The 11,967-nt window shown below is 60.0% G+C and overlaps 1 protein-coding gene across 1 annotated transcript in view; it reads right to left on the reverse strand.

The window, feature by feature from the left end:
* Window positions 1-11,957, reverse strand: part of LOC119106238 (zinc finger homeobox protein 4) — a 51,484-nt gene extending 39,527 nt beyond the window's left edge. Inside the window, exon 1 of the mRNA XM_037229842.1 lies at window positions 10,999-11,957. Coding sequence (XP_037085737.1) covers window positions 10,999-11,701 — 703 coding nt within the window. The 5' untranslated portion in view covers window positions 11,702-11,957. The remainder of the gene's footprint in view (window positions 1-10,998) is intronic.
* Window positions 11,958-11,967: the final 10 nt, after the last annotated feature.

The raw sequence follows: 11,967 nt of genomic DNA on the forward strand, positions 1-11,967 counted from the left end.
GAGAGAGGGGAGAGAGAGGTGGACCTGCAAGGAAGAGAGGGAAAGAGTAGAGTGAGAAACGAAAAAAATTATATAACGGCAGGAAGAAAGAGAGAGGGAGTGCGGAACGGATACAGAGAGAGTCCTGCGCCCGCGAGCATGACTCAGCGTGGTCGCGGCCGCCGGAAGGCCGCCCGTCTGCGGCCTGGGGTCGTTAGCCGCCGGCTGTCACCTGGCTGCGAGGACGGCGACACGCCGACACGGTGCCTCCTCCGGCGGCCGATGGGCCGGCCCGGACTGCCGACTGGCCGGACCAGGGCACGACACGGTCCGGGTCACAGCCGAAGCGAGCGTCACCGGCTCCCCGGGGGCGCCGGCAGACTCCGCCACGGCCGGCAGTCGGGGCGGCTCGCGACGGCTCCGGGTGCACGTCCTCCTGCACTGGGGCCGGCGCGGGGCGTGTCTAACCGGTCCGGCCGACCCGGCGGCCCGGGGAGCCGGCGTCGTGCCGCGCACCCCGGGACCCGGCCGCTGTCACCTTTTCACTCATCCCGGCGCCGGCCGACCTCCCCCCGTCGGCCGGGCCGCGTCGGCCGCTACTTTGCATAATCTTCGGAGAATAATTACAAGAAATCGGAGTTGGCCATAACTTACTGTGGCGCTGTCATTTATGGCCTGTTTTCATTAGATGAGCGCAGAAACGCTCGTAGCTTCGCGGCTCTGCGCTGCAGGGAGCCGGCAGGGGTTGGCCGGCGAGTAATTATTGTGGGGCCAAATATTCACCGCGGCGACTAATCAAGCGAGGTTCTTGCACTCGGCCGTCCGGCGGCGCGCATTCCAGCGCCATTGTGCGCCTGCACAGGGGACACCGGCTAAGGGGCGGCAGCCGCGGCTTGGTCAGCGTGCAGACACCGGAAAGCGGCCGCGCCCCAGCCGGGCGACGCCGTCCACGGTCGCTCCGCTGTCGTCGCCGCGTGTCGATGCGACCCTCCCCAGCGCCACCGAAACGGCGACGCACCGGCTCCGTCGAATCGCACTCGGGAAAGGCTTGGTTTTGCCGCCTCGAAACGGCTTATTTGGCTGGCGATGGTACGCCCGCTTTCCAACGCCCGGATGAAGACCCGCAGAGCGCGTGACCCGCCGCTCGGTTGCGAAAACACCTGCGGAAACGCTGCGCGCTCGGCCAGTTTGGAATTCAAGTCAGATCGTTGCTCGATATATTCTCATTAGATCGGTGGCACCAGCGAGAGCAGGATTACTTGCTGATGCGAATGCATGACAAACGAGCACTGCCGGGAAACAATGGGAGATTTGTAGTGTCTGGTAATGTACCTGAGGGCGTCCGAATGACTTACCAGGCCAGAGCCTGGCATAGCGCCAGGCCTCCACAAACGCCAGTGCTCGATGTTGGCTTGCGCTGAACGAAAAGCCGCCTACGAACCGTGCCGCACCGGTTTGCCCGGTGGGGCATTCAAAACAGCGGCTGATGGCTGTTTGCCGACCGGCGAATTTAGCGGTGTCGTGTCTCGCGGGCGTGTCCCCACGTCCGTCGAGGCCGGCGTACTGACAAAGCAGCCAATGATAACTAGCGGGCAGCGAAGGCACAGCCAATGATAACTAGCGGGCAGCGAAGGTACAGCGGGTCCAATATCGGGTCAATAGCGTGGCCGTCCAAACCGATTTCTGATAGACGAATTCTGATGGCGGCGATACAAATCCTACCACCAATACGTCAGCTTAGGAGCCCTACTGCAGTGGCAATGCAACACCATTGGGAGAGCACCTGGTCAGCAATGCGACGGCATCGGACGAATATCTTGGCAGTGGTACAAAGGCATCGGAAAAATATGTGATCAGCGATGCGGCGGGTTCTGCGCAACGTCTCCCTCGAAAAATATGTTTACAAAGACCCGTTATGATGTCAACAATGTTTAATTTGACCAGTACCTGTCAAACAAAGCCAACCCATCGGACATGGACTCGTCCATACGAGCCTCCCACAAAGCAACGAGGACGCATTTCCATTCCCCAACCGCTCATCCCCCTTCCCCCACACCTAACTTTTCGGGGTTTCTTATTGCGCATACGGCGTTGAGTGGAGTGAAGCGCATTACAAAAGTAAATCTTTCCACAACATCTCCCTCTATGCGGAGTCACCGCCTGTTAACAACGCGATGGCTTCTGAAGAAGAAGAAGGAAGTTTGATGCATCGGGCTTACACCGGCAACTGACAGACAGGTACAGTGGTCTGCGGCGAGTGGTACAGTGGTCTGCGGCGAGTATCTGATCCTCGATGCAACGGTCTCAGCCGTACACGGGTTGGTTCTGAATACGTTTAAAAGTCTGCATGCATCGTAATCAATGAGCTTCCCCAAACGCAAACATGAGGTGATAAATTATGATGTGCGCGCAAATGGCGGCGTGGCACGATTTCCCAACTGAAATTCAGCTGACATCGTTTCACTCTTTCAACTTTGCATTAAAAATAGAAGTACTTGCATTTTCACAGCCGATTCAAATGACAGCATTGCTGATTTGGCCACAGGGCCACCTAGTCACAGATTGGGTCGGATTTGTTTTTATGCAGCATGGTCTCTCTGGCAAGGACAGTCTGCGGCACAATTCTATAGCTGGACGTTTTAGCGTTCTTCTCGGTCATTGACGGTGTCAACATCAGCTCTAAAATGTTCGGCACAGCCAACTTTGCCCCCAGTCGCCAAGTTAGTGAAATGAACCGTATTTGTTCGCTCAGTACCCCTGAAAACATACCACAACGCGGTATTGACGGCGAAGCAAGTTTTATTTGCATTGAAATAAAATACAAGCCGTTTCAGATCACAGAACAATTATTTCAATGGCAAATCGCCAGTGCGCTATTGCTACAAACATGATTTAATCACAAGCAGAACTAGCATGCTTTTTATCGAAGCAGACAAATTATATTGATTCGAAGAAGTAGCTGCATGAAAAATCAAACAACTAAATTCCACCAAAGAAAGGGAATGAGAGCATTTCAAAGGGCAGCTCTGTCGTGGGGAAGTAAATCGACAAGGCCCATGAGACTCATTGGGCTTGCTCTCCGAATTACCCCGCCGCGGATTCCTGGTCGGCCCGAAACCCCCGTTGCCATTAATTCTGGCGCTGTTTAATACATTCTTTACTAGTTACAATCTCCTTAAATCATAATCAGGATATACGAGGCGCCCCTGGCCACAGCTGCGCGGAAGACACCGAGGCACGACTGCACGTGTCTCTGGGGGGTGCAGAGCGGCCGCAAAACCCCGGGGCAGTAACTGCGCGATCGTCACGCCTGCAGCTCTTCTCTGACGTCAGATAGCGCCTGCAGCTCTTCTCTGACGTCAGATAGCGCCTGAAGCTCTTCTCTGACGTCAGATGAGGTACGGCTCGATGGAAACGTAGTAGTAGGCGCACTACCCGCAATATCAGACTCGACAGCAGTCACCACAGCCTAAACAATAAAATGCTTGTACGATGGGCAAGGGATTCGCTGCAGACTTCGGGCACCAAAATTCGCTGGCGTTGCATTTATACAAACAAGGAATTGCAGTTGCAAGCTCAAATTGATTGTAACCTGAATAAATTGCATACGGGTGTCCATCTCCCATGTCAAGCCCACGCTAGGCGATATGTCATGGGCGCTGAATGGCCGCTGGAACTCTCCGCATCATGAAGGAAACCTGTCCGTAACCGGCATGACCTTGCAATCCGGCCTTATGCTGTCGTCGATTCAAATTTGAGCCCACTCAACAAGCACCGGGCTGTTTGCCGCATCACCCAGTGCTGCGACGTTGCCAAACCGAATTTCAATGGCAAGAGTTACCGTTGGTATTCATGTGCAGGTTAGAGCGCCGCCAACAAGCAGCCGCTCAGACGCCCTGGGTAAACACTCTGTGGCAGGAAGGCGACGCTGCCACTGGAGCAGAGGCGACCACAGGTTCCTCCGCAGCGGGTACCCTGTCTCTGATCGCGAAATCAGCTGTTTGACGGAGTTAATATGGTGACGCCCTCCTCACTGGCTTCCAGCATGCCGCTGGCACCACCACCAGCACCACTACAGCCCAATGACCGCGCCACGTCAACCCCGGGGAGCGACGGCAGGGAAGGGAACGAGGCTTCTCCGGCGACCTTTGTTCGCCACTTAGCTCCGCCACTGTCGCCAACAAGAAGACAAAGGGAGGCCCCACAAAAACCCTGCAATAATTGTACGTCCGATACTAATTAGTGCCTCCGGTGGGACAAAAACGACAGGCGACGCGACCAGCGGCGGTGGTAGACAACACGCAGCGCACGAAACATCATGGAGGAATCGGCACCGCCGCCGAGTACAGGAACACCCTGGCGGCACAGAGAGCAACCGCAAACACACGCCATGCCGGGAGGTACTTCAGGCCCACGAGCCGTACTTGAAGTACCGCGAGCACCGCGCGGTACGCGGGGCCTCTCCCCACCGCTCCCAAATCACACCGCAATCAGCGAGCGTTCTCGGGTCATTCGCGGCGTTTTAATTGCGCGTTTCCGCCGGCACGTTGCGTGCGAAGACGGCGACGCGCACGGCGGCTGGGGGTGGAGGGGGGGGGGGACGCCCAGGACGCGGGACGCCAGTTCAGGGACACGCTTCATGAATCAGAGCCGATGAGTCGGGGACGGGGATCGTTCAGGCACGAACGGGAGACGCCGGCTAAGGGACGGTCCGGCCGGCAGCAGTCGAGTCAGGACCTGTCCCCACAACCCGAGACCACCCTCGACCTGCCTCTTCCGCGGCGCGAGAGAGCGGCGCCGGACCAGCGGCGCAAACGACCGCTACGTCACAAGGGTGTCGGCGGCCGCCGGGCGAGCCGCGTCGACTCCGACGGCGACAGAGCGCCCACCCCGCGCGCCGTTAACGACGCCGTCGGGTCATCACTGGCCGCGCGTGACACAGTCCGCACATGGCCGCCGCTAAGTGCCCGCACTCACAAAAAGCGGCAATATTCATTAGCTCTATTCCAGTCGGGCGTGCATTAGAGGCGCGCGCTACAAATGAGCCGGCGTCCATTTGGCGTCGGGCTCGACGCGCCGCCGAGTGGCGGACCTCTCATTACGCGCCGTCCAAAACAAACTTCATTACTTCAATCATGAAATGTGGTGTGTCAAACGCCATTACAATTGCAGCGGCTGAGTTATGGGCTCCATTGCCGTCGGGCGGCGCGCGAGCGGCACATGCAGTCACACCCATCGGCACAGGCCGCGCAGACATCGATAAAGAGCATATAATTCACCCGAATGGCGCTCTCAACTGTTTGTCAATACGCCAGCCCCAGTATCGATTACGGCTGGTAATGAAATGTCGCCCCATTGGAATGCGCGCAGTCTGTCTGTGGTTGCTTCCATTGCAGCGCTGTCGCCATGCGGGCGTGCACGACAACGCATGTCGCATCCGCAGACATGCACACCCGGGTCGAAGGTCCGGACAGACACACACACACGCGCTGTACCTGCGGGCTGTTCGACACCGGCGGTGGAAGAAGGCGATCACGACCGCATGCTATAAGTGTAAAGAGATGCAGACGTGTTCTGCATTGGCAGAAAGGCGCACAGACCGTGCTGCGTCGACCTTGACGCAGAGAATTCGGCCAATTAGCCCTCTTCTTGAAATCTCCCTGAAATGGACCGTGCTGCCCTGCACAGCTCTGCTGAAGGCCGTCAGTTTCCAGTCGCACGGCCACAACCCCGCCTGACCAGACGGCTCGGAGGCCGGTCGGCTCCGGGGAGCGAGGGCGGAGTCCCCGCTCCCTGACCTGCACCACGTGCCGGCAGGGCAGCGGCCGGTCCGGCGGCTCCGGGCCGCTCGTGTTTTGACAGCACGTGACAGTAATCGCGGCGGCCGGCGCCCGACGAGAGTGCCGCGTCAAACGGGTTGGCGTGCCGGGCTGCGAGGCTGCCGCGACCGAGCGGCCCCTCCCGAGCAAGCCGGGCTTCGATCGCGGCGAGCCCCGCTGCCGGGCGCCCGGCGCGCCGGCTGGAGCACCGCGGCGCGTCACTCTGACCTGGTGTCGTCCACAGCCCCGCGCCGATCCGCCGGCAGGGGGCGGCGCCGTCGGCGGGAGAGCCCGTCCTCGGGTGGGGGCGGCCCGACACGCGGCTCATCACCGCTGGGATCGGGCTGAGCGGCGCCGCAGCCGCAGCCGCAGGTGGCTGCGCCCGGCCGCCGCCGGCCCGCTCAGATAAACCAATCATTACAAGGCCGCTTCGACCGCTCATTATTCCTCTTTCTGCAGTAATTTCAGATTCGGCGCTGGTAATTTCAATGCGCCGGGCGTAATTAGGAGCGGCGCCGCGCTGCGCCACAATGGCCGACAGTGGACAAGTACAAATTAGAACAACGGAAACACATCAAAATAGACGGCCAGATATGTCACGTGTCTGCCGGGCGGCGGCCTGGTCTGGTGTGGCGGCCGCTCCCCGGGTCAGGCGCACGCCGAGCGTCCTCCGCTCCGGAGGTCAGCCGACAACCAACGAGCCGAGAGCGGTCATGACCGCCAGGAGCTCATTGCCGAGACGCGCACAGCAGGGAGAGCCCCTGACCCTTGAGTCGTGACCTGGCTGCGCCCCTGCCTACGGGGGCAGCTGCCCCCATGAGCCGTGACCTGGCGGCGCCCCTGCCGTCGGGAGCGGGCGGCGGTTCGTCACCACGCACGAGGTCACTCACTGATTACAGGCCCTGGCTGCCGGCTCACCACAGCGGCGCAGTCGCCGGCAAAGCCAACAAAACGCTGGCGGAGCGGAAAGCTCGCCAGGAAAACGCTCTCAGGCATTTTTTGCATGGAGAGTCGCTGCATTGTTGCTTTTTGTCCTCTAGATCTGGAGGCAGTTAGCCGCCCAGCGGTACCTCGCTGCCCGTCTCACGTCCACACGGTGCCCCAGACGGTTTATGGCATCCAGGCGACAAGTGATCGAGATTGAATACTGGGACAAGGTTCGAAGATATCCTCACGATAAGTATATAATTCAAGCTGCGCTTTTTCGAAAGACACCGTCCGAGTTCCTGGATAGCACGCGTCGTCTCTCTCAGCTGGCTGGCTGTCGACGTCACGTGACGCGCCGCTGACGGCAGGGCGTCACGTGACGAGCCCTGGCCGCCCTCCCGTGTCGCATGTGTAGCATCTCCTCTCCAGCCCGTCGCCGACAGATTGCCGCACGGCGACCGCACGCGCGCGCGCTCAGCCGAGCTGCCTGGGAAGCGGCCGCATGTCTGGGTCGGGCCCTAATTCACACACGACCCACGGCGGCGACTAATTGAGCCAGCGCATGGCAGCAATACTCATGGTGTTCTCGCCGCCGCGCAGTGACAAATGGCTCATATCGACCCACGACAGCCGCCTTTGCAATGACATTTCACATTCACTTTAATTTACCCTCGGGCGATTGTGATAAGCGCGGTGGTGGCGAGCGACGCCCTGCAGCGTGCTCCCTCTAATACCGGCAGGCCTTTCAGCCCGGTGTCCGCTCTATTAACCTGGCGGCGTGGCAGTGTTTGTTTTGGCCGGCGATCTCTCAATGAGGACCGCCGCTCGAACGCGGCCAGCGCCGGACAATTAACAGAGCCGCTCTCGCCGGTGCCCGGTGACCTGTCCGACACCAGTCCGACGCCATCGATGCAAAGAATCGATGCCGGCGTCGCACGAAACGCTGCCGCCGCTTGTCATTACGTGAAGCAATGCCGAACGCAATTAAAGGCGGCGCCGGGCGACGGTCCGGCCGCGTGACAACAGAGGGCTGCCGGCGACGGGCCGGCGGCGTCGCCTGCGCGGCCGCTCGCGCCGCCCGCCGCCGCCGCCGCCGCCGCCGCCGCCCACAACATTGAATTACGGCGAATAAACCAGGCGTTTCAAGGCTGAGTCATAATTACCCGCAATTAGGGTGAGATTCCGATTTCCAGCATCACGACGCGATGATTTGCTGGAGCTACTTGGCCGCGGCAGAGCGCGCCGCACGCAATCGGACAGGCCCGCTGACGCCTGATGACGCCTGATGACACCATCCGCTGGCGTCATCAGACGTCATCAGTGCCGACGGCCGCGGCCCGAGGCCTCATCGACCGGCGCAGCTAATGACAGGCCGACACTGGCCGCCGCCAGTTTGTTTGTGGAGTGTAATTACCGCGTACAGTAATTGTCAATGGTGTCTGATTATTCCCAGAAAATTGGCGGCGAGGCGCGCTGCTAATTGTCATCCAGGCATACCATTAATAGAGCAGAAATTATGAGGCCTCGGCACACTAAAGTCATTTATAAACGCAACACGCCTGTAATTAAAAGTCGATTATGATCGAAATAATCGCGGGCGTACCTGGAAGCGAATCCCGGGCCGATCGCTAACATCCCTCAAGCACGGAGGCAGGCAGGGCTGCGACATTCCTTTGCGCGCCTGCAGTCTGGCGCCGCCCCGACTGGCCGCTGCTGAGACGAATCCGGCGCGCATCGGCGCTCGATTCGCCGCCGTAATCAGCGGCAATTAAAAGGCTAATGGGCGGCGATGGCGGCGCGCCTGCACGGGCGGCGGCCGAGCGGCGGCCGGTCGGCAGCCTAAAGACGCCGCCACGGGTCGGGGCGGATGCCGCCGCCGTCCTGAGTCGACAGGAGGCATGAAGAGAAACTGCGCCGAAGTAGGCGGGATGTGAGCTGTCACGAGACAGAACGCGAACCACCAGGGCAACCGCAGTAGGGCACTGCATGCGCACGAGGCAGCCTGCCGCCACCTCGGCTTCAGCGGCAGCACACCAAAACCAGGACAGGCGCTGTCAACAGGGCGAGCCAACAACTACCTCGGACGGACAACATCCGGCCTCGGTTGACTGGTTGGTGTCTAAGCCGGTGGCTGGCCTGGGTCCAGCAGCCAGCGTGCGCCCCCTGGAGACAAACGGACACTCCACACCCGCAGGGGCACCGCTGCGGGGCCGTGTGTGTGCTGCAGCGGCGCTCGTTTCTGGAACAACAGGCGCCCTCCGCAGCGATTTCGCCCGTCCGAGCGACCCTGCACAACTCTGCAACACCCACGCCCCGTCGCCAGCCGTCTGGCAGCCAGTTAAACCCGTCAGTTTTGCCAGCCAAGCTCAATCGTTTAATGAAAAGTCTGATTACTGGTTTCATTCGGCCCAAGGTCCCCTCGCCAATGGAGCTCCAAATGGTTTAATTGCATGCCGGCGCCGGAGAGGGGGAGGGGAGGGGCAGCTCGCGCTACCGCCCGACGGCGGCCGCCGACTCAATCTCCTCCAACTTCGTCCGGGCCTGGCATGTCCAGTTTGATTAGAAATACAAAGCAAATTGAAATTAAAGTGACCGCTGGCCTGGGGAGAATTAAAATAATGGCCGAACTTTATTGACTGCGACATGCCCTAATTGAGACATATTGGACGCCGTGCAAATACATGGCGGTCCGACTCCTCTGATGAAAAACTTCCAGCCGGCGCCGCGCTGGACCGCTGACCGGCGCTTGTATTGCGCCAAACTGCTGGCTGAGCTTTGCCGGCACTGCACCAAGCACCGCGCTGTGCACGTGCTGTTGACTTTAATATGATTTAAACGGCATCGTTCTAGTGTGGCTGCGTAGGTGATTGCCCCGCCGATGATACGGCGGACGACCATTCGGTTTCACTCAGCGTTGAGTGCCAGGTACCGTGTGGTGATTTTGCACGTGTGTTTGTCAGCTGTCGGCCACATTCAGGTCATGTTTGCATGAAAACACTCGCTAGGAAAGTGGCTTAATCGCAGCGTTTGTGCTTCAGCCTGCTTATTTTGCGTCAGTAGGTACGTACACCTGTGATCTACCGGAAACGCATGAGCCCGAGGCTTGCATAGTGCAAAGCCTCTTTGGGAAAAATGGTATTCAATACTTGACCAATTCACTCGGCACCAAAGAAGGCTGCTAAATGTTGCCCACATCCGCGCTTCAACAGCCCCATGTTTCGTTCCTATCTGGATGCATGTGTGTGTGTGTGTGTGTGTGTGTGTGTGTGTGTGTGTGTGTGTGTGTGTGTGTGTGTGTGTGTGTGTGTGTGTGTGTGTGTGTGTGTGTGTGTGTGCTGCGTGCTGTGTGTGTGTGTGTGTTTTCGTGTGACTGTGTGATGGACGCCTTAAGCACAGATCTGGGGGTCTTCCTTCGTGCCAAGTGACCGTACCCATGCATGTAACTTTTTGAAGTTCTTCTGTGCATCTGGTGGCCAAATTTTTCCTCGACTGACTCAGCCTGGAGTTTCTGCGCATTTTTGTGTGACAACTTGAGCCTGCCTTGGCGTCCGTTGATTACACGTGCACACTGCACAGATCTGGAGATTGTCTTTGTGTCGGGTGCCGCTGTGGGCCGGGCACCTCCGTCTGTCTGTGTGGGGATAATTAGCGTGTGAAAGGCCCCGCCCGCCAGCCTTGATTCCGGCGGCGTATAATTTCATGTCGTTATCCCCGGTCGGCCGGGCCAAACCACAGCGTGGGCCAATTCAAATTCGGCAGGCAACCGTCCGTGCCAATCGGGCGGAGACGGCTGGAGATGCGGAGACGGGGCCGCTGGGAGACGCTCGGCTGCGGACAGCGAGCATCCGCCGCCTGCAGAGCTCAGACCACACTCACATCACCGGCGCTCCTCTGGCTGCGTGGACATCATCGTCCGCTGCCTGCGGTGACGTCACAGACATGTGCCGCGATGCACTCACACAGACAGACAGACAGACAGACAGACAAACAGGCAGACAAACACACACACACACACACACACACACACACACACACACACACACACACACACACACACACACACACAAATGAACAAGCACAGACACCCACGAACGCGAACGTCCGCGGGGAAACAAAGCGACGGCGTGAAACCACCACACCGTGTTTGAGCGTGGACAGAAAAAGAGACCGCGCACGTGAGAGAAAGATACAGGGAGAGAGAGAGAGAGAGAGAGGGGGGGGGGGGGGGGAGATGGAGAAGAACCGCGGCCAGGCGTCATATCGCGGTACTCACCGGGCTGGTTCTGGACGAGCGGTAGCTGCGGCGGCAGTGGCGCGCCCATGCCGTACATCTGCTGCAGCAGCAGTGACATGTTCTTGTTGACGGGCGGCAGGGGCTTCTCTGCGGGCGTGGGAGGGTCGGCTGGCGGCGCGGGTGCCGGCGCGGGCGCCTGGGCGGGCGCTGGAGCGGGCGCCGGGGCGGCCGAGGGCGGCGCGTGGGACGCCGGCGGCTGGTAAAAGCCGTCCGTCTTCCGGTCGTTTTCGATGGCGGCACGCACGTTCTCGATGTGCTTGCGGGTGAAGATGTGGTCCTGGATGGCGTACTTGTGGCTGTACTTGAAGTTACAGTAGCGACACTCCTCTGCCGGGCGCGGCGGCTCTGGTTCGAAACCCTGCACCTGCTGCTGCTTCTTGCCCTTGGCGCGAGCGTTCTGGAACCAGACCTGTACCACGCGTTTGGCAAGCCCGATCTCACTGCCCAGCAGCTCGCACTCGGACATGGTCGGCGTCTTGTACTCGGAGAATAGCTGCTTCATGATCTTCACCTGGGTCTGTGACATCTGCGTGCGGTAGCGCTTGTTGGGCTTGGCCTGCTGCTGTTGCGGCGCCAGGGGCTGCGGCCCCGGGGGCACTAAGCTTGCCGTGCTCGACGCTGGCGAGCCGGCGTTGCTGAAGCGTTCAAAGTCCATCGACTCGGCCTCGGAGCGCGCGTCCATGAAGACCCCGAAGTCGTCGCCGCTGCGGTCGCAGCTAGAGTCGGTCAGAGGGCCGTCGCCGTGACGCGGCTCGGGGTCCGTGCTCACGCGCACCGGCTTGCTCAGGTCGAGCGGAGTCTCGACGGGGCGCGCCGGCGGCTCGCCAGGACGGCCGCGCGCGGCGCATGTCCAGGCCGTGGCCCGGCTCGGTCGGCGGCGCAGGCCGGCCAGCGGCGTCCTCCTCGATGTCCGGCAGTGAGTCGATGTTGATCTCGCCACGCGAGTAC

This window comes from Pollicipes pollicipes, unplaced genomic scaffold, assembly GCF_011947565.3.
Source record: "Pollicipes pollicipes isolate AB1234 unplaced genomic scaffold, Ppol_2.1 Scaffold_6138;HRSCAF=7277_pilon_pilon_pilon, whole genome shotgun sequence".
NCBI lineage: Eukaryota > Metazoa > Arthropoda > Thecostraca > Pollicipedomorpha > Pollicipedidae > Pollicipes > Pollicipes pollicipes.